This window comes from Xenia sp. Carnegie-2017, unplaced genomic scaffold (assembly GCF_021976095.1).
Source record: "Xenia sp. Carnegie-2017 unplaced genomic scaffold, XeniaSp_v1 HiC_scaffold_14, whole genome shotgun sequence".
NCBI classification, from domain to species: Eukaryota; Metazoa; Cnidaria; class Anthozoa; order Malacalcyonacea; family Xeniidae; genus Xenia; species Xenia sp. Carnegie-2017.
In genome coordinates this window covers 12,443,812-12,469,135 of record NW_025813447.1, presented here as the reverse complement: position 1 = coordinate 12,469,135, position 25,324 = coordinate 12,443,812, and the positions used below count along the sequence as shown (strand labels likewise).

The window sequence follows — 25,324 nt, the reverse complement described above, 5'->3', positions numbered from 1 at the left end:
CAAACTTTTATTTTCAAGGACGAGCATAGACAGGTGTAAAGTTACTCAATGACGTCATTGATGTACACGTCCATGATGCAATGTTTAGGTGAATGGTTTCGTTGACGAAGTATAACAGTATTTACTATAAAGACTAATGGTTAGATAGAAATAATGTTGGATTCCTTTTACTTAAGATAAAACAGACACAATTCAATTGTTCACAGAAAATTGACAATCAAAACAAAGAATTTTCTTAGTTCGCTTGAAAAAAACTGCTGTAAAACAGCATGACTATCCCGCTAAGGTCAGTATTATTTTGTTAGCTCATTCTGAGACCAAATTTTTCTGTTGTACACTTGTGCTTACGTTTATATTATCTTGAAGGTTACTTAACATCCAAACAAATTTTTTCCCTCTTTTTTGTCAGACTTTAGAAGAATAGTCGACGATCTACGTTTGTTATAGAATGAAAGCATATTCATAGTTTGGACGATTATTTTCACAAGACAAAATGTCTTCTGACACAACCCAAACTGCGACAGTCATTAAAGGTGCACCAACAAAATACGTAAAATTGAATGTTGGAGGATCTCTTCATTATGTCACTCTCGGCACTTTAACTAAACAAGATAATATGTTAAGGGCGATGTTTAGCGGACGCATGGAAGTTTTAACGGACACAGAAGGTATATTATATCGACTTAATTCACATTTAATAAACACATACCACTATTGCGAAAGAGGAGTTACAACTACGTTTTAACTCGTTGACTTGGTCTGACATTGACCAAAAATACAAAGAATTGATGTCATTTAGAAAGATTTGTGTGGGCGGTGTTGGATTTTGGGTGGCTAATGTTTTGAGAGTCAGATGACATCTGTTAAAGCTGTCTTTCCTTAAGTTTCTTGTGATATGTGTGATTCAATCCTATGTTATGGTGAAGTATATATATTTGCTTTTTGCTGTTGAAATGAGAATTTGTATGCAAATTTATAAAAATTTCCCACTAAATAATAGACATTTCTTTATCTTAATTTCCAACAACATTCATTTCAGGTTGGATCTTGATAGATCGTGCTGGAAAACACTTTGGATGTATTTTGAACTTTTTACGTGATGGTACATCATGTCTACCAGATAGTCGTCAAGAGCTAGAGGAACTTTTAGCAGAAGCAAAATTTTATTTAATTGAAGAACTTGTTAAACAATGTGAAGAAGCCTTAAGAAAGAAAGGAGATAGTCTTTTACAGTGTTGCATTGTTCGACTGGCTACATCTGCCAAACAGGAAAAAATACTTGTCAACCAAAGTGACAAGGTTGTGAAATTTTGCACATATTTTTATTGGATAAAATTTCTCTACCCGCATGAATTCATGTTGCTCCAATATTACTTTATTTCAAGTAAATTATCTTTATTGAACATGCTTTCTTTTAGCCTGTGGTGAAGTTTTTATACAACAGATCAAACAACAAATATTCCTATACGAGGTAATGCGGTGCAAATATTAGAAATGTCAAAGCTATGTACTATTTGTATGTCAAATTTGTACTATTTTAGGTTATGCAATAATTTTCAACGTCAAATAGTTTTTTCATGGCTAGTGATTGCTTTATTTTTGAGCACAAGTGTTAGAAAATGCATGTCTTGTTGAAAACTCAATAAACAAACTTTTCATACAATTTTCATTTTTTAGTCATTCTGATGATAACTTACTTAAAAACATTGAACTCTTCGATAAACTCTCCCTGCGTTTTCATGAACGAATCTTGTTCATAAAGAATGTCATTGGAAGTGGGGAAATCTGTTGTTGGACATTTTATGGTAATGGAAAGAAAGTTGCAGAAATTTGTTGTACTTCCATAGTCTATGCAACTGAACGAAAGCACACTAAGGTTGAGTTTCCTGAAGCAAGAATTTATGAGGAGACATTAAATGTTTTGCTTTATGAAAAAATAGGAAACAGTCAACCAGATGCAGAACTTTTAAGGGCATTAGGAACAACGCTAGGTGTTGATGATGATGAAGATGGACCTGTCCGTAGGCACAAGAGTGGTGCTGGAGAGTAACAACACCTTCATACTTGAAGTTTACATAATTTAAGAAATGAAAAAACTATGTTTAGCATGTTTGTACCATAGCATTATACCATTCATATATCATTGAAAAACTGAAGTGTTTCACTTGAATGTCTGTGCAAGTAGCCAGACATGTTGTAGGAGAGTTGATGATAGGAAAAATTGTGTCTTCATTTACTATTATTAATTTACAGCTTGTAATTTTCATAAAGTCTAAACTGCTAGTTAATGCACGTGCATAGTCAATCTTCAGAGAAACATTCTATTTTCATTATGAATATCGTGTAAAAATGCAAATAAACAAAACAGTGCATGCAGTAAAAGTTTATGCATATTATTAAGTTTAAGAACATTTCATTTTGATTGACTTCTTGATCTCATTGCATATGGCGATTGATGCTGATTGTTTGTGTTAATGCTTTGAATTCCTTGTGTAGAGGAAGTTGTGGTAGACACAACTGTACTTGAAACAGTCATGGTACTTACTACGCCCTGTAGTGATGTTATAGCTTGACCAGCTATGCTTGCAGTAATTGGTTTGTTTAGTGGCAGCTTTGGCTGTAAAGGCTTGTCCATAGACTGTTGTTGTATCTGTGGACTTGAATGAGTTGTTAACGATGTTTGCAAAAGTGTTTGTACATTCTGTAATACAAAATGAATCGAGCATTATTAGAAAATTATCAGAAAATAGTTAAAATTCAGATGAGAGTCCCACGAAGAGTGAACCCCCCCCCACACTTATTTCATTTCATATTGTGTTAATGATACTTCAACTGTTTGTTAAAGCTTAACAAGTGGCAAATTCATTAATGAGTGACACTATAGAGTGGAGGGTCTACAACACAATTTAGCCTGGAATAATTTATCCAGAAATTAAAAATATCACGAACTGTGACAAGATACTATCAAAAGGAAAAGTAAATCCTCACCATCTTCTAAAATACAAAGATAATCATACCGTTACTGAGGAAGCTGATGTTGAATTGCTTTCTGTGCTTGACTGTGATAGGCCAGTTTGAACTGGCTGTTGTTGCCTTGAATGAGCAACTTGTTTTGCTTGTTGTTGCAAACGTTGTTTCACAAGACTAGCATGATGATAGGTATGTTGTCCAGGAATAAGTTTCACAACATGTTTAGTTGGTGCACCACCCATACCTGCCGTTGTTACCAAACCTAAAATAAAACTAAGTTTAGACATCTTCAAACAAAACTTTCTCTCAACAAATGCTGTTGTTGCACACACCTGTCTGGGCTAAGCCAGTAGTGACTTGTTGTGCAGTAGGAAGTTGCACTCGTTTAATTTGTTGTGATGTGACTGGAAGATGTTGCTGTTGCGTTGTTACAAGATGGATTGGTGTTGTTTTATCTTGCTGTTGCTTCTGTTGAACCTGTAATTGTTTTAAGTGTTGCTGTTGCACCAGTTGTTGAAGCTGCTGTTGCGTAGCTTGTTGCACCTGTGTTGCAGGCTGTTGCACTGTTTGTTGCATTGGTCGTGTGATAGTCATTGTCTGCGGTAGACGTTGTTGCTCAACCTTCGCTCCTACTGATAGAAGTTTCTGCGTGGTTGGAGGAGCAATCTTTCGAATACTACCTGGTTGTTGCACAACTTGTTTGATGGGTAGTGAAGGTTGTACAACTGCTTGCTGCTGACAACGTTGCTGGTGCTGTTCCAGGCGTTTCTGTAATAGGTTGAATTGCTGCTGTGTTAATTGCTTCGTACCAGTTTGCATAAACGTTTTTGGAGCCATGAATTTGCCTGAAGAAGAAATACTTTTGAACAAAAGAAACACTAGACTTATAAACAAGTAAAACTAACTACCAAACCTATAGTTTGGTGGTAAAGATCTTCCTACTGAAGTCTGGTTTCGTATTCAACACATATACCTGCGTGTAATGGATCTTGAAGTCTTTGTCCAGTCTGAAAAGAAAAACGGACATCACAAGAAATTTAAACATTAACAATTCAAACAGCGCTATATACAACACATCTCAACTTTCCTATAGTACCTGTGTTTGGGAAACAACAAGTGTATTGGAAGGAGATAAAGTGGTTGTTGATAAACGAATATTGCCGTTAGCAGCTGACGCTAGAAACTGGACAGCAGAATCTCTATTGGCCAAAGGACGATTTTCACTAGATACACCTGTTTTCTGAATGAAAATCATTACAAAGTTGACACTGACGGTTTTCCTGATAATTATTTTTTTGTTTTTAACATGATATCTTACCATCCAAAGTACAGTTCATGCAGGTATGACTAAAAAACTTGTAAAATTTCGAATCAAGCATAAATATAGACGAATGACCAACAGTTAGACGAGTCATACTTAAAATGATAAAAAATGCATTTTTGTACTTGATCATTAAAGTTGCAATCAAGTTGTATCATGATTTTGAGAAGATCATTTTTATTTCACACATTGAATAATACAAGTCACTAAGACAATTTGTCATGAACTTGACAAAAAACAAAGAATAAGATTATTTCTAGTCGTAATTGAAATATGTTTCCTAATGCAAAATAAACATAATTTACTCACCATAGTGGTAAGGGTCGGCGCTGTTGGATTACCAGTTTGCGTTGCCAGTCTTTTGCTCATGGTCAGCGGACCGACTACGTTACCGGGTGCTTTAACAACAATATTAGAGCCTGCAGCTGTCTTGACCAGCGTACCCGGGATTGAGGCGACGCCTTGCAAATTTGCAACTTGTTTACTGCTCAAAGTGGCAGCCTAAAAACAGAAAAATAAACAAACTTACTGCAAAAAAAAGCAACTGAAGATCAACGTATGATAAAGAGCAGTTTTCAAACACACTTAGACATTAATAACAGAAAAGCCGCAATAAGATCACCAACCAAGGCGGTTATCTGACCCTACCTGAAATGTACATCCTTCGTACGCAATCTTAACCATACTTAACCATTGGCCACTACACCTTAGGGCTGGCACAAACTTAACTAGGTAAGAAGAGTCGCATTGGAAAGGAACAGTAGAAATTTAAAGACATACCATTCGAGCAGTAGTAATTTTCTGACTTGTCGACGTTAATATTTGAGACTGTGCGTTAGCAAGTCTCTGATTTTGGTAGGTCGGCATCACTTGAGCCTGCTGTTGACCAGCAGAAGCTAATTGTACAGGTTGTTGAGCCGTTACAGTAATTTTTGTCGCAATAGAAGATGTAGGAAGCTGAGACAAAGCATGAACAACTGGTTGTGTTTGCAATTGTTGCTGGTGTTCTTTACTTGTGTGTTGTTGTTGTTGTTGTTGTTGCTGTTGTTGTTGCTGCTGCTGCTGTTGTTGACGCTATATGAAGAAGAAATTTGTTGTTTATGTCGTGCATATCTTCTCATGTTTATTTCACAACTTCTGCTCGAGGTGTGATTTATTTGTTAGAAATTTACACCCCTGTGACTTACTACAGCCTCAGCTTTCTCACGTTGAATCCTTTCTACTTTCATAGCAGCAATTTTTGCAGGATCAAGGTAGACATCTTCAACATTAACGCTAATGAAAATATCCATAAAAATAAGGAAACACGGGTTTCACTATTTGCAACTGGAAAATAATAAAATCGAAAAAAATCAAGATACCCAGTAACAGAATTCCCCTGTCCATTTCCTGGCTTTTGATAAGGTTCAGTGTTTATACTAGAATCAAAAATATGAAAGTAACTTTAAAGAAACAGCTTTAATTGCTATGGAAAAATTTTTCACCGACCTATGTTTCACATTTGGTTTACGTTTGACGGATGTTTTTTTCACCAGTTCAAATAAAGACGAATGATGAATGGTACTGGAACGACCATTGTCATGAGCATGCAGAGCGTGTAATCTTGTACCGTGACCATCTTTTGGCTAATGATAAATTAACACGTTACAAAAACTAAGTATAATGTATACTATAGTGTCGTTTTACGAACTATGATACACCCTCCCCCCCCCCAACTGCCAAACATACATACTTTGGGTAAAGGTTGATTTCCAACGAATGCTGAGTATTCCGGGGGTGCATATGGTGCTTTAAGTTTTGTCTTCATTTTCTTTTCCCTCTCCTCAATCAACTAAAATCATTAACTCTAATTCTATTCAACAGTAGATACAACAACATGGATTGATGCCGTTTAAATTGTCAACAGAACAGAAAACCAACGCAAAATTTTCTACAATGTGACTGACTGGATACATAACAAGGGCGTTATTAATCGTAGAAATATTTCCTACCGGAGCTTTTCCGTCTTCTCTAGGCATTACAACATTGACATAGCGATCTCGACACTATACACAGTAGAAAAATTTTACATAAGAACAGATTGAAAGCAAACGCTTATGGACATCTGTCATAAACCTCAGTGCAAGGAAGTTCAACTTGTCATCTTTCTAGTACTACACCCCCCCGTTCAACAACCTCACCTGTCGCGCAGTTCTATATGTACGACTGCTGGTGTTAACTATATCGCTGACCAAAAGCCAGTTTGGTGTATGACCAAGATTAACAACAGTAAGATCAATAGGCATTTCTTGAAGATAATGGACTGCCTGCATTAGAAGAAGCACAACAAGTTTTAAAGCAGCAGCAATAGATTAAATTTTAAAAATCTTTTACGATGAAGTGTCATTTATTCTTGCACTAAATACTTTCAAAATTTCAATCCAGTATTTCGTCAAAAAATTCTTCCAATTATTACATCAAGATTTAAAGAGCTAAAAACACAACCCCTGAATGCAAAAGTTTCAAGAACTGTTTACAAATATGCATGGCTTTCCTTGGATGATGTTCTCAACGATCTCATTTGTGTGAAACCGTTAAATACCTTTAACGAGACTTAAAATAACTCAATACCCTAACCCTAACCCTAACCCTAACCCTAACTCAATACCAAGACTTAAAATAACTCAATACCTAACCTAACCCTAACCCTAACCTAACTCAATACCAAGACTTAAAATAACTCAATACCCTAACCCTAACCCTAACCCTAACCCTAACCCTAACTCAATACCAAGACTTAAAATAACTCAATAACGTCTATGCAGTCCCCCTACGACATTAAACAAAGATTTTTGATGGCTATTACCTGCAATAATGCCCAATCTTCGTGTACAAACCATTCGGGACCTGTATCAATCTTTAAAAAATGTTTTAATGCAGTAAATTATTTTTGAAAGAAAATGACAAAGCAAACATGACGACAAAGATATGGCAACACAAAAAAAGAAAATCAAGCAATGGTGAAAACTCCTTACCATTTGTAAGTCGCCTTGTTGTCTTACAGAATGCTGTTGTTGCGCTTGTTGTTGCGCTTGTTGTGAAGTTTGGGAAGGTTGTTTAGTCATTTTCATCTTCGCCTTCTTTGCATTACTTAACGCATTGCGACGATTTTAAAGAACGCTTCCAGTGCACGACGATCGAATATTGAATGAGGTTTACGAAGACCCCGTCTAGGGAGAATGGAATATACGGTGACATTCGTAATTAACTTTGATGAAATGGTATAGGGGATGTCTTCCATCCCACATAAACCACTTAACAATGGGACATGAGACGTTTTCTGTTGAACATAAACCACCAAACAATGGGGGACATGAGACGTTTTCTGTTCAACATAAACCACTTAACAATGGGACATGAGACGTTTTCTGTTCAACATAAACCACCAAACAATGGGGGACATGAGACGTCTTCACTCCAAACATAAACTACTAGACAATGAGGGACATGAGACGTTTTCTGTTCAACATAAACCACTTAACAATGGGACATGAGACGTTTTCTGTTCAACATAAACCACTTAACAATGGGACATGAGACGTTTTCTGTTCAACATAAACCACTTAACAATGGGACATGAGACGTTTTCTGTTCAACATAAACCACCAAACAATAGGGGACATGAGACGTTTTCTGTTCAACATAAACCACTTAACAATGGGACATGAGACGTCTTCACTCCAAACATAAACTACTAGACAATGGGGACATGAGACGTTTTCTGTTCAACATAAGCCACTTAACAATGGGACATGAGACGTTTTCTGTTCAACATAAACCACCAAACAATGGGGGACATGAGACGTTTTCTGTTCAACATAAACTACTAGACAATGGGGACATGAGACGTTTTCTGTTCAACATAAACCACTTAACAATGGGACATGAGACGTCTTCACTCCAAACATAAACTACTAGACAATGAGATCTAAGACGTCTTATGTCGCACATCGATTTTAACACATGGAGTGACTACCTTACTGCCTCCTTATAAGGATGTTTAAATGCGAAAGCACTTCGTCGACCGTGTTTCTTATAGTCCCCAAGATAACGTCTAAAAGAACACACATATATAAAAAAAGAGGATCAAGCAGCAAAAAAACAAATACACATATGTACCTTGTACGTGTTATTCTAGGCAATAGTACTTCAGGAAGAGGTTTCGACTCGTACATGTAATTTTGCGAGTGATCAACATAAATATCGTCTTTGCCTTCACTTGGAGGGGTAAGCGGTCGCCATAACTAAAACAGAAGGCAAAATAACATGTAAAAAACGGCGAAGATCGTTTACAAACAAACAGGAATGTCTTTCAGAATGATCTGGATAATACACTACCCGGACATAAATATTTACCATCACAAATTAGAATTCTTAGATTTTTTTTTACATTCTAAAAACAATCAATAACTTCGACTACAGGATGTACAAAAAAGGTGTACTTTCACAAAGAATAAACCCCCAAATGTTTCGAAACTCAACAAAACTTTCCACTAAAAACACAAATTACGCCTTTAGATAAAAAAATCAATATACATCTTACAGGCATTTCTTCACCAGTAACTTCATCGACAAACTCCTTTAAAAAATACGTTGCAAAAATGAAAAGATGAGGCATAAATATATTAAATTAATTCATGCATGTACTACATGTGGATTTGGAAGTGTCACAAAAATGTCCCTTTAGGTAAAGACACGTGTACATAAATGTACCATTCAATCTAAAGCATACCATCAATGTCCACTTTCGTAGATCACTCCCAAGAGACGATCCATGGAACGTAATTGTCGAAAAATCAAAAAGTAATCACGAAAAATTTAACACAAGAGTTGATAGCTTGACGATTCGTTTTCAAAAAAGTGTTATTTCGTAGGTATTTCGACCACAGTTTTGTTATCCTCGTTTAAACAAACGCCTTTTCGTTGACAATAAGAAAAATTTCAGCTGTGAATTTATGATAATCAAGCTGTCGAAAAAGTTTGTTGCAAGTATACACGCATTAAATGTGATGGTTTGGGAAGATGAAAAATTAGCGTAAAGAAAATAAACACGCACCCCCAAGCAGAACGACTTTTGTCCACCACCCCCCTTGCCCAATGAGGTGATTTTTATCGCAAGTAGAATTTCGTTAAGACTAAAGCAATGCCGCTCATGGCTAGTGGATCCAAAACACCTGAGTGTGGCTTGTAGGTCTTGTCATTATTCTAGAGTGGCCTCGACAATGAAAATTTCAACAAGGTGTGCTGGTGCCAAACAACGAGAGCTTTTTGTTAAAATTGTAAAAAATGCTGTTGTAACTCAACATTTAGATAACGTAAAGTAAATTTTCACGGGGGGAATCATAGAAAATTTAATTCCCAACAAAGTCGTAACAGGAATGAACAATTGTACTTTAAAAAATTCAAATTCAACACTTTCCTGTGTACAAGTTTGTATCGCAAGTTTTTTAAAATGAAATCGTCGTTAACACAGACCAAACAAGCCATTCACGCATTTTGGACACCAACAGCCTTGAATTAATTTACAAAACAATCGTTGTGAGTTAGTTCAATAAACAAACGCAAATCACACAAAGATTGTCGTACTATCCATCGAGACAGGCTAGAACAATGTAGACAAGAAGACGCACACACGGGTAGCTTTGCAAAAATATATTTTCTTCTTTATGAAAACTTCTTTGCAGTTAAACTTATGAATTCACAGAATTATATACAACACCTATAAATGACAGTGATGGCAGCCAACGGCAAACTTGATGAATCCCATAATTCAACGCTCTGAACGCGTCATTCCAAGAATGTTCAGCATGACCATCAACATTAATCGCGAATTTCTATTTCAAATCTCAGACTCAAGCAAATGAAAAAGCTTTGCTTAAAAATTTGACTGCATGTAATTATAAATGACTACAACCTCAAAGATCCATTCTCCATGACCTATGTTTATATAGAGAATCCACTAGCCACAAGGATGCCTCATAATCCACGTTATTCTCACACATATATAGATCACCGGGCATTTTGACGAGTACTACGCTTGCTAGTACTTCGAACAGATCGAAATGAACTGGCAGGACCTCCCTCGACATTCATCTCAGCGAGATCGGAAGACGTTGATGCCGATGGCAGTTTGGCCTGCCCTTTTAAAGTGGTAGGTTTTGAGAAGATCGTGCTAGAATTTGCCGAAGGTTTCTTTCCGGTATAAGTTTTTTCACTTTTGTTAGATTTATTCTTAGATTTTTTAACCTGCTTAGATTCCTCAGTTGTATATGTGACCTCGAGCTGTTCGCCACAGTTCCCAGTATTAGAATGCTTCTCTTCCTCCTCCTTTAGGGACTGGATATGACGTAGTTCCCAGTCTTTCTTAGACAACTCAAGTTTTTTCTACAAATTGAAAATGTCTCAAGTTGGCAAATCCAGATTCATATATCAAAATTATCAAGAAATGATTTCATAAAAAGGAAATATTTTAATTATTTAAAATAGGTTCTTCTGATATTTTAATAGCTATACTTTTATTTGTCTGTTTTATTTCATGAGCTAACGATTTTACAGTTTTCGATAAAAAAATACTTTATCATAAAATAGCATTTTTACGTCAATACCATGACTTAATTATGGAAATTTATGGTTAATAACAGGAGCAAGTGTTGTGTAAATTTCTACCTCGTCAACTTCAAGCTCTTCGTTAGTTGCAAAGATCTGAGTGGCTTCGACGAACTTTACAGCATAGCGTTCAACACCAGACAGCTACAAAAGATATTTTACTTGGAGATGTGTAATAAAATTTCTACTTCTTCACATCTAAATATTTGATTTGAATATTCAATTTTCTTAAGCGCTCGACCAACTGTCTGTGTCTGAGACCACAGAATGTTTTCTTGGACAAAAATCCATTCCATGTATACATAGAAAATTCTGATTTAGAAAACCTTGCTTGGTGGTGTTTAGATAAAAAGAGTGAAAAAACAGGAAAGCATGAAAGGCATGGAAAGGAAAGGAAAACATGGACAAGCATGGATAGGTGATCCATCATGAGAGAAAACATGGAAGATCCGCGGATCATGGATCCGGAAATGGATCATGGATGCATCAGAGCATGGATCGATCCGGCATTCGTCCGGGCTTCGATCCGGAGATGATCCGTTGGAAGAAAGGAATCATGGATGAAATCCGGATCCGTTCGGAGGTCGATCCGGAAGGAGGAAAGGAAAACATGGAAAGGGGGACATGGGAGAAAGGAAAACATGGAGCAAACACGGCAAAATAAACAAAGTATTTCATGAAACCTGACTCTCTAGTTCACGTAGCTCTTCTTCAACCTTTGAAAGACATTGCCCCAACTAGACAAAATAATAAAACTAAAGCATAAAGTAGCCCAACCACTTGCAACATTACTAGTAAAGAAACCAATAGCATTATTCTTATATATATTAATTAGCCAGGAGCGACTAGTTATTTCAAATACCACACAAACATAGATACTTCAAATGTTTAAATTAAAATCAAATAAAGTTAAGGGAATTTACTTACGGCTGTATCATCGTCAAGAGGGATATTTTCATTGAATTCAGCAAGTTCAGCATCCTGTTCTGCTTTCACTAATGAAGCTGCTCGTACATCTTGCTCATCTTCAGCCTTCATTAACGCCTAGAGAATTTAAACAATAGTGAGCAATGAAACTGAGTAGATAAAAACCAAATTAAGGATACATTTAACAACATAACAAAGGATAAGGAATGAGCGTATTTCTTTAAATTACATAATTCAAACTAAATTCTCTGTCTGCAAATATTCTCATTCATTTTAAAAATGGAATTCGTTTTAATTTCTCAAAAATAATAATTTTTTGCGGTCTCAAACATAAACTCATAGACTTAACCTCCTCAAATGCATTCTGTGATTTCGGATTCTTCTTTGAAACTTGATCGTTTGAAGTTTGTTGTGTCAAACTATTCTCTTTAGCTGTTCCCATCTCTTGCAAATCTGTATCATTTTCGTTGATAGAAAACAGATCTCGTACGGTAGTCTGTAGAGAAATGGAAAAACGGTTCTTACAAGTTATACATTTTCACAGGGGCAATTGTATCTTCCTTATTTTGTACTCCGCCTATTTGGTCTTACTACCTTAAATGCTCAAATCACTCAACGCGATAGTGCTATTAGTAATCACAAATTTTACATGAAGTACTTACTTCCCTCAAGACAGTTGTGTTAAAGTTACCGCCCTCGATAGCGATCTCCCCTAGCAAACGTTTCTGATGAGCTTTCTTAAGTATATTTTCCTCTATTGTCTTTTCACTTATCAATCTATAAATATGCACGTCACGCGTTTGACCAATCCTGTGACAGCGGTCTTGTGCTTGAGCATCCATGGTCGGATTCCAGTCACTGTCGTAGAATATAACTGTGTCTGCCCCCGTTAGGTTAACTCCCACGCCACCACTTCGAGTGGAAAGGATGAAACAAAAGATTTTTCGATCGTTGTTGAAACGCTCCATAAGTACCTGGCGGGAAAATTGATGTACGCTTTGTGTTAACAATTAAGCATTAAGTTATAAATTGATAAAGTAACTATTCAATTCGCATTAGATAAAAGTGCGCAAAAGAACACATTAAGTTTATTATGAGCAGTCAAACATATTAATAGTTTGAACAGAGAATTCAAAACAAGTACAAAGTACAAAGTATCTAAGTACAAAGTATATCACTGTGGTGGCGATCATTTGCTACATAAATATCGTTTGTCTTTGAAAGTAGCTATATAAATTTTTTCAAATTAGAAAACTTAATCTTTTCCCAAATCAAACAAACTGCAAATCATTGAAAACAATGTTAGCAAAAAGAATCAAGGTTCTTGCAAAGTTTAAAGAAAACAATGCTTTTTGACTTGAATCAACCATAACTCACAAATTATAAGTGAAAAGCTCTGCGCATGGCTTATGCAGCGCCATCCACTCAACCCAAAATGATGATAGTCATGTTAGACATGTCAATTGTCACAGCACAGGATTTTTCGCTAATCTCCTCTGGATTTACTGACAGCACCAATGTTGGAATAAATAGCTCGCTCAGTCACAAATTTTCATATAAATCATCTGCGCATGCGCAGTTTGCTTGAACATGCGATGTCGACCTGACCAACCGCCCACGTTCATGCTCATGGCAGCAACCAACTGCATCTACTAACACAGATTTTGACGTAAATAGCATGCTTAGCAAAAATTTAAAGGAGAAATCATCTGCGCATGCGCAGTTTTCTTGAGCATGCGCAGTCGACCTGATCAACTGCCCAAGTTCATGCTCATGGCAACAACCAACTGCATCTACTAGCACCAATTTTGAAGTAAATAGCAAGATTAGTAACAATTTAAGAGAGAAATCATCTGCGCATGCGCTCGAGCACTTCGGTGGCGACCGCACTCTCCCTGCGTACCCCGAGTAAAGCCTATCGCAGGTGATCTCGGGGTCTGATGGGCGGAAGCTTGCTATTGCATCTCCCAAGTAGGATAGCGTGGAGGGGCCGAAATCTCCTACCGAAACGTTAACATGCGGCGTTCTAGTGCCTTGCGCTTAAGAAGGTATCAGGAAGCATGGCCCGAAAACGGGTTTTTGCTTTCGAATTTTATCTTTTATTTACAAGAGTTCTCATAAAATAAACCCAGCAATGTTTCAATTAACTTCTTCTGACACTGTACTCTTCTTTATAATTTAAGACAACCTTAAATATGTTCTATAAAATTTTTATTGCTTTATATCTTTAACTCTCTCGCTTACTGTTTCTCGTATATCACGAGAAAACCATCCATGGGCTTCATGGCAAACAAGGATTATCTGTTTCCCTTATATAGCATTCGACGCACTAGTGCTAAACTATCTCAGGGTATCGGGAGGCATGGACCGAAAACAGGATTTTTTGCCTTCGAAATTTGTCTTTTTGTTTACAAACAATACTGCAAGTTACCTTAGCACTAAAATCACACTGATGATTCCATTTATCTAAATCATCACACTGCGTCTAAGTAATGTTTGAAATGAATGCTTACCTGTCTTTGCTCTACGCGTGTTGTTCCATCAAGACGAAGATAAAGATAGCCGTGATAGTTAAGAAAACGTTCCAAAACATTCAACATTTTGGTCATTTGAGTAAAGATGAGAGCTCTATATAAGGGTGAGAAAAAACACGATTAGCCCAAAACCACAAACAAATAAGTTGAGGCAATATTTTAATTTTTGTTTTGAGCTTTGCCGATAAACATATTATAATAAGATATTTGAAATGAAGAAGGACAGGCTGGTAACGATAAAACCGGAAAAAGAAATAGGAGACAATAAGATCGGCTATTCCTAACCTGTGCTTTTCTGCTCTCAATCTTCGTAATAAAACATCTAAAGTTTGAAGCTTTCCTACAGTGAAAAATTGAGACAGAAAGATGTTACATGACAAGTAAATAAGTTACAAAAAAAAGCAAAGATGTTACATGACAAGTAAATAAGTTACAAAAAAAGCAAAGATGTTACATGAAAAGTAAATAAGTTACAAAAAAAGCAAAGATGTTACATGACAAATAAATAAATTACATGAAAAGTAAATATGCTATGTACATGAAAAGGAAAGACGTTACACGACAAATAAATAAATACATGAGAAGCAACGATAATTCATGGCAAGTAAAGATGTTTCTCAAACACTCAGAGCTTTCTAATTGTCGTCATAAGAATATCAGAAACACGGACCGAAAGCAACTCATCATTGTGTGGTCACGACGTTAACTTCCAAAAAGGAGAAATAAACAGTTCAAGACAAACACAAATAGTAGTGAAATAAGTCACAAAAGGAATGATGACTGAAATTACATCCAAATTTTAACCACTGTGTCAATCTTTTCAAACATCCTCAACAGTCTATAATGTTGTGACATACCGCAGTCGTATTGTATGAGACGAACTTCAGGAAACTGTAAGAGCTGCCCTCTAACAATTGGATGAAGTATGTTTAGCTTGTGCGATACTTCATGTATCAATCCTTCTTCGAGATTTTGCTGCATAGTGACGTGTGACGGTGGAGGATGACATGCATGCATTTGAATGGGTTGGGTTCGTACGGCTGGAACAGCGAACACAAACCTGATGTATAAATTAAATACAAAATATCGGATTAATTCCAATATCATACAATAACTCCAATAAAATAATAAATAATCACAAAAACACGATAACAACTAACTAGAAACACTGTCTACGTAAGAAACTACGATAAACGAAGTAAGTTTCACCTCTTGATAATTTCTTGCATCTCGTCAACGCGTTCCTGTGATGACTTAGTACAGGTTTGTAGCGTTTCACAAATAGCTGGTTTATGAATGGACGTTCTATACCAAGTTAATTCTAGTGGACTTCGAAGAATAGTAACGGATTCCACGAGATCTTTACCGTAGATTGGTTGGGCTGCACATCTTCTGGTGTTCAATGTTGAGAAAACGAAGCTTCTGTTGCCGAGCAACGAAACGCTTCTCTTCTAAACGAGGCTAGAAAGAAATACATTTTTAGTAGACACCTATGTCATGTTTTAGTCAGTGTAAAGACGGTTTTCGTTCTTTCTTGCTCATTTATCACTATCTACACTGACACACGTTATCTTATGTCTCTAATAATTTATGTAGCGAGAAGATTTTTCCCGTTTTCTGTTGTTCTTTCATCATTGTGCACACTAACAAAAACACTTTCCAGGTAACACATAGCATGTGAACGCCCTGATCATATGTCACACATATTTGCTTTACAAAAGCACTAAACACGAAGGGGTAAAGACAATTCATGCTAGCTATCACATATAATGTCTTCTCTTGGCAGGCAATAGCATATAACACACCTTTCGTCTTCGTGATCTAAAATACGTGGGAGAACACAATATAAATAACACATACCATTACAAACGGTGATAAACGACAAAAATTAACATCTTCACTAGACTCTATCTGTGATGCCTTCTCTGTCAAAGCAGACTTCTGGTCTAATATAACAGCAGCAGACTCTAGTGTCCCAACATGACCATTAACGACTCGACTCTCATTGGTATGCAAAATTTTGGAGATCTTCATTTCGTCACTACCATATGGCAAACTACCTTCACACTTAATATCACTTCGAGGAGTATCTTCATGTCTGTCGCCAATCATGGAATATGATCCAGTGATGTTGTTCGCCGCTTCAAGAGCATTGTAGTAATCTTGTTCAGAGGGTAGGGTATACGTTTTGCCCCCATATCCAGGGTAGAGTGCATCAGGATACATGTTCATCTCACTCCACACAGATTGTTCATATGAATTTGATTTAACATCTTTAAAATGCTCGCCGTTTGGAGGTTGTGAGAATTTTGTTTTCACTGGGAGTAAGATTGGCGTTTGAGACGGTGTGTAATTATCAATTTCCGTTATAAGAGCAGACGGTGTTTGCAGCAGGCGGACACGGTGACTCGCGAATGCGCTTAAACTAAACTCGAGTTGCGTAAGCAGCAAGTTCATTGTAAACAAGTTGATAGATTGTAATGGATCATGTTCCATAACTGTGAGAACTAGAGAAGCCGTAGTGTAAACGATACCAGTCATTTTGAGAGAAGTTATCGTGGGACGAGGTTCGAATAAATCAGGATGGTTACAGACCTACATTACATAATAAGAAAATGAAAGAGTTACGTATACTGGATTGTGGTGGAATCCTCTTTGTAGGTTCACCACGAGCATATAATCGGATAAATACATTATTTCAAACCTTGAGTTCTATAATCAATAAATCTATTCATGACGAATATAAAATTATTCAAGAAAATTTGCGGTATGAAAACCCACCTTTCTTAATTGCATCAATATATTAATGACGCTAAGTAGATGGCCACTTTCCAGCGTTTCTTTTGTCCTTTACAAACAACAATTAAAAATATTTACTTTATTAAAATTGACGGCCATTTCTCTATGAAACACATTTCCATGTTTTGAGAAGGTTATTCAGGTTGAAAAGAACTAAGTAAGCACTGATGATAAATACACCAATGATATATGTTAAAACACAAATCAGCTAGTTATATACTTGTAAAGTAAAAACTGTTTCCCTATTCCTTTTATTTCTTTGTTTTTTCGTTGTATGTTGCTCTTGACAGGATCCGCAAGAAACATGTCAAAGTTCCAAACGGGTTTTTAAAGAGTAAATTTAATCTTTGGCTATCATTTAAAGATTTGAAAGAATAAAATCATTTCAATCTTGCCTCATTTCATAGCCAAGAGAAAACTTTATTTTCTAGTACATATAAAACATTCATTTATAAAATGTGTACCTTGTTCGAGACATGAAGTCATCGTAAAGCACGCGTTGACGTTTTGAAAGTCTGCATCTAATCACGTGCTCGTATTTTTGAGGCATTTGTTTCTCGACTTCTGACTTCAAACGACGAAGGAGAAAAGGCCTTAATACCTAATGTTTTAATAAAAGAACGGTAAAAACGGATTGTACAAGTATATAAGTTTCAACACAAAAATATTCCTGATGATAGCCTTAACTTTGAACAACATATAATTCCTGACAAAGATACTACAATGGAGCATATAGGAGCTTAAGTTTCAACACATGAAATCGCAAATTACGAAAATCATGAAAGTGCTTACTTTATGGAGTCGTTTGATAAGATTTTCGTTATATTCGCTGCTTCCTTCTATCATACCCGATAAAGGGTTTGAGAACCAATCTTTGAAATCTTTATGAGACTCGAACAGATGAGGCATAAGAAAATGCATAAGGGACCAAAGCTCCATGAGATTATTCTGAAGTGGGGTGCCAGTGAGTAAAAGTCGACGTTCCGTATTAAAATTGAGCAAATATTGCCAGCGTTGTGATTTGAAATTTTTGATATTTTGCGCCTGAAATATAAGTGCAGTTAAGAATAAAAGTCCATCTTCAAGAATCATTAAAACGGTGAATGTGTTCAACAAATATACATAAAACACACTTCGTCCAAGATAAGGTAATTCCATTTCTTGCGTCGAAATGACTGATGATCTTGTACGACAAGTTTGTACGATGTAATACAAACATGAAATGCATTTGGTTTTGTCCAACCCTACAAAATAAATTTAAGTCATGAAAAAAGAATAAAACAAATTTCAACATACGTAATTTTCACAATATCATTATAAGTTCCATACCGTCCTCTTCATTTTTCGTTCCTTCTGGTTACCGTAGTAAGTGAGAATTTTGAAACCAGGACACCATTTCTTGAACTCCATTTCCCAGTTCAACATAACACTTGTGGGTACAACAATAAGATGTGGGCCCCAACTCCCACGTTCACATGCCAGGTGAGCGAGAACAGCGATTGTCATGATCGTCTTTCCAAGACCCATCTCATCAGCAAGAATACCATTAAGACATTTCTCATACATGGTGACTAACCAATCAAGACCAATATGTTGGTACTCTCGTAAGGTACCACCACGAAGCAAGAATGGTATAGGTGTTTTCACCTACAGTTTGTAAACAAAAGAAGTTCCCAAAATTGCGCGGTTTAAACGGTAAGGTTCATGTTTTTGTGTAGATAATTATTTGTGGATGCTTGTGTTATACATGAATATCTACACAAGCGCTTTTTCTAATCATTTGAATATACGTATATCACAATATTGAGTGATTTATAATAATTATTTGTGGATGCTTGTGTTTTACACGAATATCTACACAAGCGCTTTTTCTAATCATTTGAATATACGCATATCACAATATTGAGTGATTTATAATAATTACTTGTGGATGCTTGTATTTTACATGAATATCTACACAAGCGCTTTTTCTAATCATTTGAATATACGTATATCACAATATTGAGTGATTTATAATAATTATTTGTGGATGCTTGTGTTTTACACGAATATCTACACAAGCGCTTTTCTAATCATTTGAATATACGCATATCACAATATTGAGTGATTTATAATAATTACTTGTGGATGCTTGTATTTTACATGAATATCTACACAAGCGCTTTTTCTAATCATTTGAATATACGTATATCAAAATATTGAGTGATTTATAATTAGCACGAAAGCACAACTCAATTTTTACATGATCCATCATTATTATGATTGGTGTTGCTCATTTTTGAGTTTACGTAATACTCGTCGATCGCCAAATAAAATGATAGAATTCGAGATGTATATTTGAACCATGAAACATTTTAGCATATGATAAATGAAAAACAAACCTTTGTTGTCTCCAACGTGTAACCAGTTGGCTGTAAACTTTCAGCAGTTGCTGCTGCATCATTCAGTTCTTGATTTGGACTATCAGACTACAGATTGTGTATTTGAACAAATTTCAGTGATAATTGAAAAACAAAGATCACAAACATAGTGCTTTTACTCAGCGATTGTGATATGCTCGTAAACCTGTACTTACAACAGTAGTTGGTTTCGGAGTCGCCTCTTGAGTTGAGTGACTCACGAGAAGAGCTTCTGTACCGTCTTCTTCTTCACTGGACTCTACAATAACACAATGTCTTCGTATTTTAAACCAACCCTAACTTCAAACCTGCTTTTTCATGTATCTCTCTTTCGCAACAACTTAAAAATGTGTATCATTGTTGGTCAAATGTGTACACTAAGCAATTGTTCAATGATTGACTTTATACTTAGCAAAAGCACTTAACTGACCTTCATCAATACTCTCCTCATCATCGTCACTTCTTAACACTTCATCAGCATCATACTCATCGTCAACATTGTACTTTTGTAGAAGTTCCTCAATTGATAATTCACCTAAGAGGCAAAATTCGTACACGTGAAAACGATTTGAAAAAGACTTGCTTGTCGATGAGAGCCATCATTTTCTGAACATTGATGTCAAATTTGTTTGAAATAACGCACAGCCCTCAAATAACAACATAGAGATTTTGCAAGAACATTCATCAATTTTCAAAAATTTTTTTTAATGCATTACATGTGAGAATGACCTCCTTTGCGTTATGTTATCGTAAGTAGACAAACTTCTCGCCATACAAACTTGTCAACAAAAAAATGCACCTTCTTGTTCCAATAATGATATCTCAGCAGTGTGATCCTCCTTTTCCTCAAGTTTTTCCTCTTCCTCCAATGTTCCCTCATCATCCACATCAACCATGGTATCCCTCAGGACAAATTCATGATCACCATCGCTAAATGTTAGCAACATTAAATAAATCTCCGTGCTAAAATACAGGAATGATGCGTATTTCCAAGAAACACTAAGGTTGCAAGATGTAATACTGCTCAGAGCTTTCAACTCGTCATATATATATATATATATATCGGAAACACGGACCGAAAGCAAATCATCATGGCAGTTACGTTGACGTTGAAGAGTAGATCCAGTACTCAAAGATCGTAAAAGAATTGATGTGTATTTTAATCTTTTGAAAGTTTGACTAATGAAGGAGAACTATTTTACTATATCTTACTTTGTTTCATGGTCTATACACATCTCTTCCTCTTCCTTTCCGTCAGTCGACGTAGATGGCAATTTCTCGGGAATAGCACAGCTTAAGAGCAAAAAAAACAAATAATTACAAAAACTGTAACATGTCCAAAATATGCAAATAAATATTAGCTGACTATGCAAACAGATCAACATTGGAATGCTTCAAAAAATGGAAATAAAAACACTAAACAAAAATATTTTTAAAATCGTGATTTCTTGAGAATTTCACATTGCAAGCCAATAACAGAACAATCAGATAATACTGTTAATATTAAAAGAAAATCCATTACATTATTTACTTAAAAAATGGCCACAACAGAGGAGAGTTCTACTTTAGTTAGTTTGAAACTTTCTGTCAGATTGTGTCGTTCAACTTACATTTTTGTTTCATCTACAACATCACCATCATCATCATCTTTTATCACATTACTTTGTGCTGAATGTTCTGTAAACATCTCCAACGGTAAACTTTCTAAAAGATCATCTATTGGAATCTCACTTTCACGTTGCAATGCGGAAATTTCGTCTTCTGCACTCATAAGCTCCTGAAAATGTTATAATTTGGGTAAGATGATATCCCTACACCATTGAGCTAAATATAACTATTTCAGCAATTCAACTAGTCCCAATACTTCAACAAATGACAAAAGAACAATCATTAGCTACCACAGTAAGTTATAATGCAGGATTTTTCCTCCTGATACATATGTCTTGAGGTAGAATGTGGCAGGCTTCATGTCAGTATAGGAATGTTTATATTAAGCCTTCACAAAATACTATACATATCAACTTGAAAAACTGATGAAACAAATTACTAACATATACGTAACATTACTAACTTAGGAAGTGGGTAAAATAGTAAATGCATCATGTTTCAACATAATATAACTATAAATAATAAATAAGCATGTATTTACCTTGTTGTCATAAGATTCTTCAACATCTATAGTCCCTTCATCGTCCTCACTTTCTTCATGAAGACTAATTTCACTCTCATCATCTACATAACATGATTCATAAAGCACGAGCCATCATTCATGAACAATATATTTCAACACAAGTCATCATTCATGAGCAAAATATTTCATTTATTTTTTTAATCAAAGATAATCAATTTAAATGATGCAAATGCAAATTTTAAAATGAAATATTTGCAAGGCACGATGGTTGAGCTAAGATTAGGTACATGTTAAGCAGGAAAAAGGACAATAACCTAACACAAAAACTAACACTGGGATAATTGCCAACATTGAAGGAATTCTCCAGTGAGGAAATTGGAATTTAATTACAAAAAACTGTTGCTCAACACAAGATTCATTGCAAAAATTTAGATGATTAAATAAATCTCAAACAAGCTTTTTTCTTTAGGCTGATTGAAATGTCTAAATGCCAAAGTGCAAAATGACATAAAGACTTGGATTAAAGCAGCCTTTCAATGATTAAGATCTTTGATGTATGTACTGCTATGACTAAGATGGTATCTATAAAATACGATCAAGTTATAGCTTGTCTAATATGTTGGTATATATAATTTGAGATCACTAACAAAATCTCCAAATTTACTTCCCAAAATGTTTCAGCAATATTTAGATCTACCTGTATCATCATCTTGTCGTGAGGAGACTGGTGATGAATCAGCAGTTGATGATGTTACTGAACTAGCAACACTACTGGATGGTTTAGTATCTTTCAAACTCTCAGCAAGCCAGGAGGAATATTTCTCAGTTTGACCAACAATGAAGTTTAAATGGACATCAAGTGCCTTCTTTCGCTTCTCTTCAATTCTACTTTGAAGTTTGTATTGGACAACCTGAAAGAGAAAAAGGAATATCTTCTATACAAAAAAAAACAATGGATGTACAAATAACATTTGTGACTAGAGTGTTTTCATATAATTCTTTCCAGCAATGAAAAAAGGAGCACAATATAGCTGTGCAATAAATCAAATGCATATATACATTGTATAATAACTTACATAAAATATATTGTTGTTTTATGAAAACATGAGCATAATTCTTAAATAAGTATGGCATCTTTGTCAACTAATCCCCACCTTCTCAATATTTAACCAAAACTGTCTAACTTCCTTTCCTATACTGCTGGCTATCTTCTGAAGTTTCACAGTGGTTTCTTTTTCAGCTTTTATCTCTTTCGTCTTGATTTCTTGATAATATCTGAGGACAGCCTTGCTAAGCTACAAAATAAACAAAAAACATTAACATTTTTTACCATATTTATGTATCATACACTAATGGCATCACCTTCTTAGCAACATTTTTCTTCCACCGTCTCTCTTGAGCAAAATCTGTAGATAACCAGGCCATTTCTTCTAAGACATAATCCCAATGTGTCTTATTTCGACTTGATTCTTGCACCTTTGGCAACCTCTTGGTTGACCAAAGACCTTCCTTTCTTAATTCTGCAACCCTTTTAAGGATATCTGCTTCACGTTTAGCTTCAACCATAATATCTTCCTTTGACTGATTGATAGCAAAAGCTCGGGCAGCAGCTAAATTTTCTGGCTCACAATTTAAACCATGCTTAGCATGTTGTGTTGGTAACAGTGTACCAAAAGTTGAATCCTTTGACATATAGATCTTTGAGCTAGCAAGATCAATATGGCCCTCAATAGAATTTCTAGGGTGGATGTATGGCAGACGAAGGCTACCAGATTGTTGTGAAGTACCCATGATAACAGCCCCAGCATTTCCATGCAGCTTTTCTGGCTGCATGTTTCCAAAACTACTCTGGTAGAAATTTTGTTGGGTTGCTACGTAATCTTGCCCTATGTTTTGAACTTGCATGTTTTCCATTGGGTTTGAAGTAACATAGAAGTCAATATCATCTTCAAGTTTATGTGTTTCTTGATAATTAAACCAATGTGGATTTGGCCTTCGACACCATACAGGAAAATCTATCAGGTTTCCTCCATGTTGCAAGAAAAACAGCTCCTTCAAATTGTCTTGGTATCTCTTTCGAATTAACTCAATATTTTGATAAAAGTATTCAACAACTTTTACTCGTAATTGCTTTATTTCTTCACTTACATTTGCAGGGATGGAAGGAGATATATTGGTATAACCTGGGGACCTTAGCATTTTTTGTCCATATTGGGTGTTGAGGGGAGGATAACCCTCCTCATGACACTTTTCCCCTTGCTTTTGAGGAGAGAAGTCAATTTGAAGGCCTGGATTTCTTCTTATGCCACTTTTGACAGGTGCTGTTCGTTTTGGGATATTTTTATTTGGAAAAGATGAAATGTTTGATGATGTTTGTACACCTGTAGGGTAGCCAGGGACATGATGTGTACTTCCAGGTGATGAGGACAATGGGGACTCATCAGAATATCTGGGTCGTCTGCTGTAATATGGTGGATATTGGTAGTGTAATGGCATACCAGGGTCCATCACATTTCTCACAGGAGACACAAGGTGTTGATCTGTGGGATAAATGGAATGAGAAGAAGATGGCAAAGGAAAACGAGGGATGTTAGTAGAGCCCAATGGTGGTGTTGTACAAGAAGGAGTGACTGGTCCAGCCATTGAAACTGGACCTGTGAAGATTGGGCTGGTTGGAGGAAGAGGTGACTGCATGTGTGGTTGAATGTGTTGATCACCCAGACTATAGATGGTTGCACCTGGCGAGGTGACACCACGTCCCATACCTGACTGATGTGCCATCTGCAATGATGGCTTTTCAAGAGAAGATAATTAAAAAAAGTTGCTTCCCAGTTGAATAGATACTTTTTCTTGTTTCACATACGTTGAGAAATATGGAGTACGATATCTTGAATATAATTTTATACTTTCTCCCAAAGACATATCAAGTGATTCTAACATGATTCACGAAACCACAACGTTTTAACACTGCATTTCGACAAGCTGCCAAAGTGATTCAGCTATCTCTAAACTTAAAACAAAAAAACTAGCAATGAGAAACAAACAGGGAACTAAAAAGTAGCCAAACCACATCAGAGCCGCCATGATGGATTTTACCCATTACTCGACTGCTTACAAGCGTCATAATAAATTGAAAAAAAACATACCAAGAACAAACCATCCAAGAGGAATTTATTTCAATCCTTGAACTGAATTACCCCATATACAATATGCGAATTAAATGAAGAATGTTTGTTCAGAATATGTCACATTTATTTGCAGTTTTAGTATCGTATACAGTAGAATCTCTTCTAACCTCTTCTTTCGAAGAAAATGGCGGATGACAACAACTCTGCGCACGCGCACAACTCAATAAGGGATACAAGGATTGGTGAGGGGGGAAGCCACAGGAAATATTCTTTTGTCCCCCAACAATTAAAATATATGCCCATTGTCCATGCTCCATTAAAATTCAAATTGCAAAGTTTAGTTAAGCAATTAAAATAGATAGTCACACCATTCCTAAGCAGCCAAATCTTATACGAGATATAATAAGAACAATTTTATCGCAATAAAATTATTTATATCGGTTAATTATAGGAGTATTCATCAAAATATT

General features: G+C 35.8%; 2 protein-coding genes and 1 non-coding gene across 3 annotated transcripts; 1 reads left to right on the top strand and 2 right to left on the bottom strand.

Moving 5' to 3' along the window:
• The first annotated feature begins 14 nt into the window (after window positions 1–14).
• LOC124434555 (BTB/POZ domain-containing adapter for CUL3-mediated RhoA degradation protein 3-like) lies at window positions 15–2,382 on the top strand. The gene is made up of 5 exons (XM_046984437.1): window positions 15–285; window positions 408–668; window positions 1,040–1,299; window positions 1,419–1,471; window positions 1,678–2,382. Exons 2-5 carry the CDS (start codon window positions 494–496, stop codon window positions 2,048–2,050), a joined length of 861 nt encoding a protein of 286 aa, XP_046840393.1. The 5' UTR covers window positions 15–285; window positions 408–493; the 3' UTR covers window positions 2,051–2,382.
• LOC124435297 (helicase domino-like) lies at window positions 2,210–25,262 on the bottom strand. Its single transcript, XM_046985233.1, is given in 48 exon segments — window positions 2,210–2,701; window positions 3,018–3,232; window positions 3,303–3,815; window positions 3,944–3,977; window positions 4,067–4,210; window positions 4,601–4,792; window positions 5,072–5,365; window positions 5,479–5,566; window positions 5,653–5,709; window positions 5,780–5,916; window positions 6,024–6,122; window positions 6,283–6,336; window positions 6,472–6,597; window positions 7,137–7,187; window positions 7,306–7,425; window positions 7,428–7,500; window positions 8,307–8,384; window positions 8,450–8,574; window positions 8,874–8,909; window positions 9,917–9,932; window positions 10,344–10,714; window positions 10,997–11,080; window positions 11,620–11,673; window positions 11,864–11,980; window positions 12,213–12,359; window positions 12,526–12,837; window positions 14,377–14,491; window positions 14,683–14,737; window positions 15,255–15,457; window positions 15,607–15,810; window positions 15,812–15,858; window positions 16,258–16,992; window positions 17,179–17,245; window positions 17,661–17,797; window positions 17,989–18,240; window positions 18,330–18,440; window positions 18,526–18,843; window positions 19,578–19,664; window positions 19,772–19,854; window positions 20,026–20,130; window positions 20,395–20,525; window positions 20,808–20,888; window positions 21,206–21,372; window positions 21,745–21,827; window positions 22,424–22,637; window positions 22,881–23,021; window positions 23,089–24,736; window positions 24,873–25,262. Coding segments are annotated over 47 exon segments (8,580 nt in total). The 5' UTR covers window positions 24,508–24,736; window positions 24,873–25,262; the 3' UTR covers window positions 2,210–2,413.
• LOC124435745 lies at window positions 15,019–15,089 on the bottom strand. Its single transcript, XR_006945142.1, has one exon. It is a non-coding gene; the product is annotated as a small nucleolar RNA SNORD18 (small nucleolar RNA).
• Window positions 25,263–25,324: the final 62 nt, after the last annotated feature.

What these genes read in the sequence shown, in the direction of transcription:
- LOC124434555 (XM_046984437.1), top strand. Translation starts at nt 494, where the DNA reads ATGTCTTCTGACACAACCCAAACTGCGACAGTCATTAAAGGTGCACCA. An exon ending in AGTTTTAACGGACACAGAAG is followed by an intron (nt 669 to 1,039) that starts GTATATTATATC and finishes CATTCATTTCAG; the next exon opens with GTTGGATCTTGATAGATCGT. An exon ending in TTGTCAACCAAAGTGACAAG is followed by an intron (nt 1,300 to 1,418) that starts GTTGTGAAATTT and finishes GCTTTCTTTTAG; the next exon opens with CCTGTGGTGAAGTTTTTATA.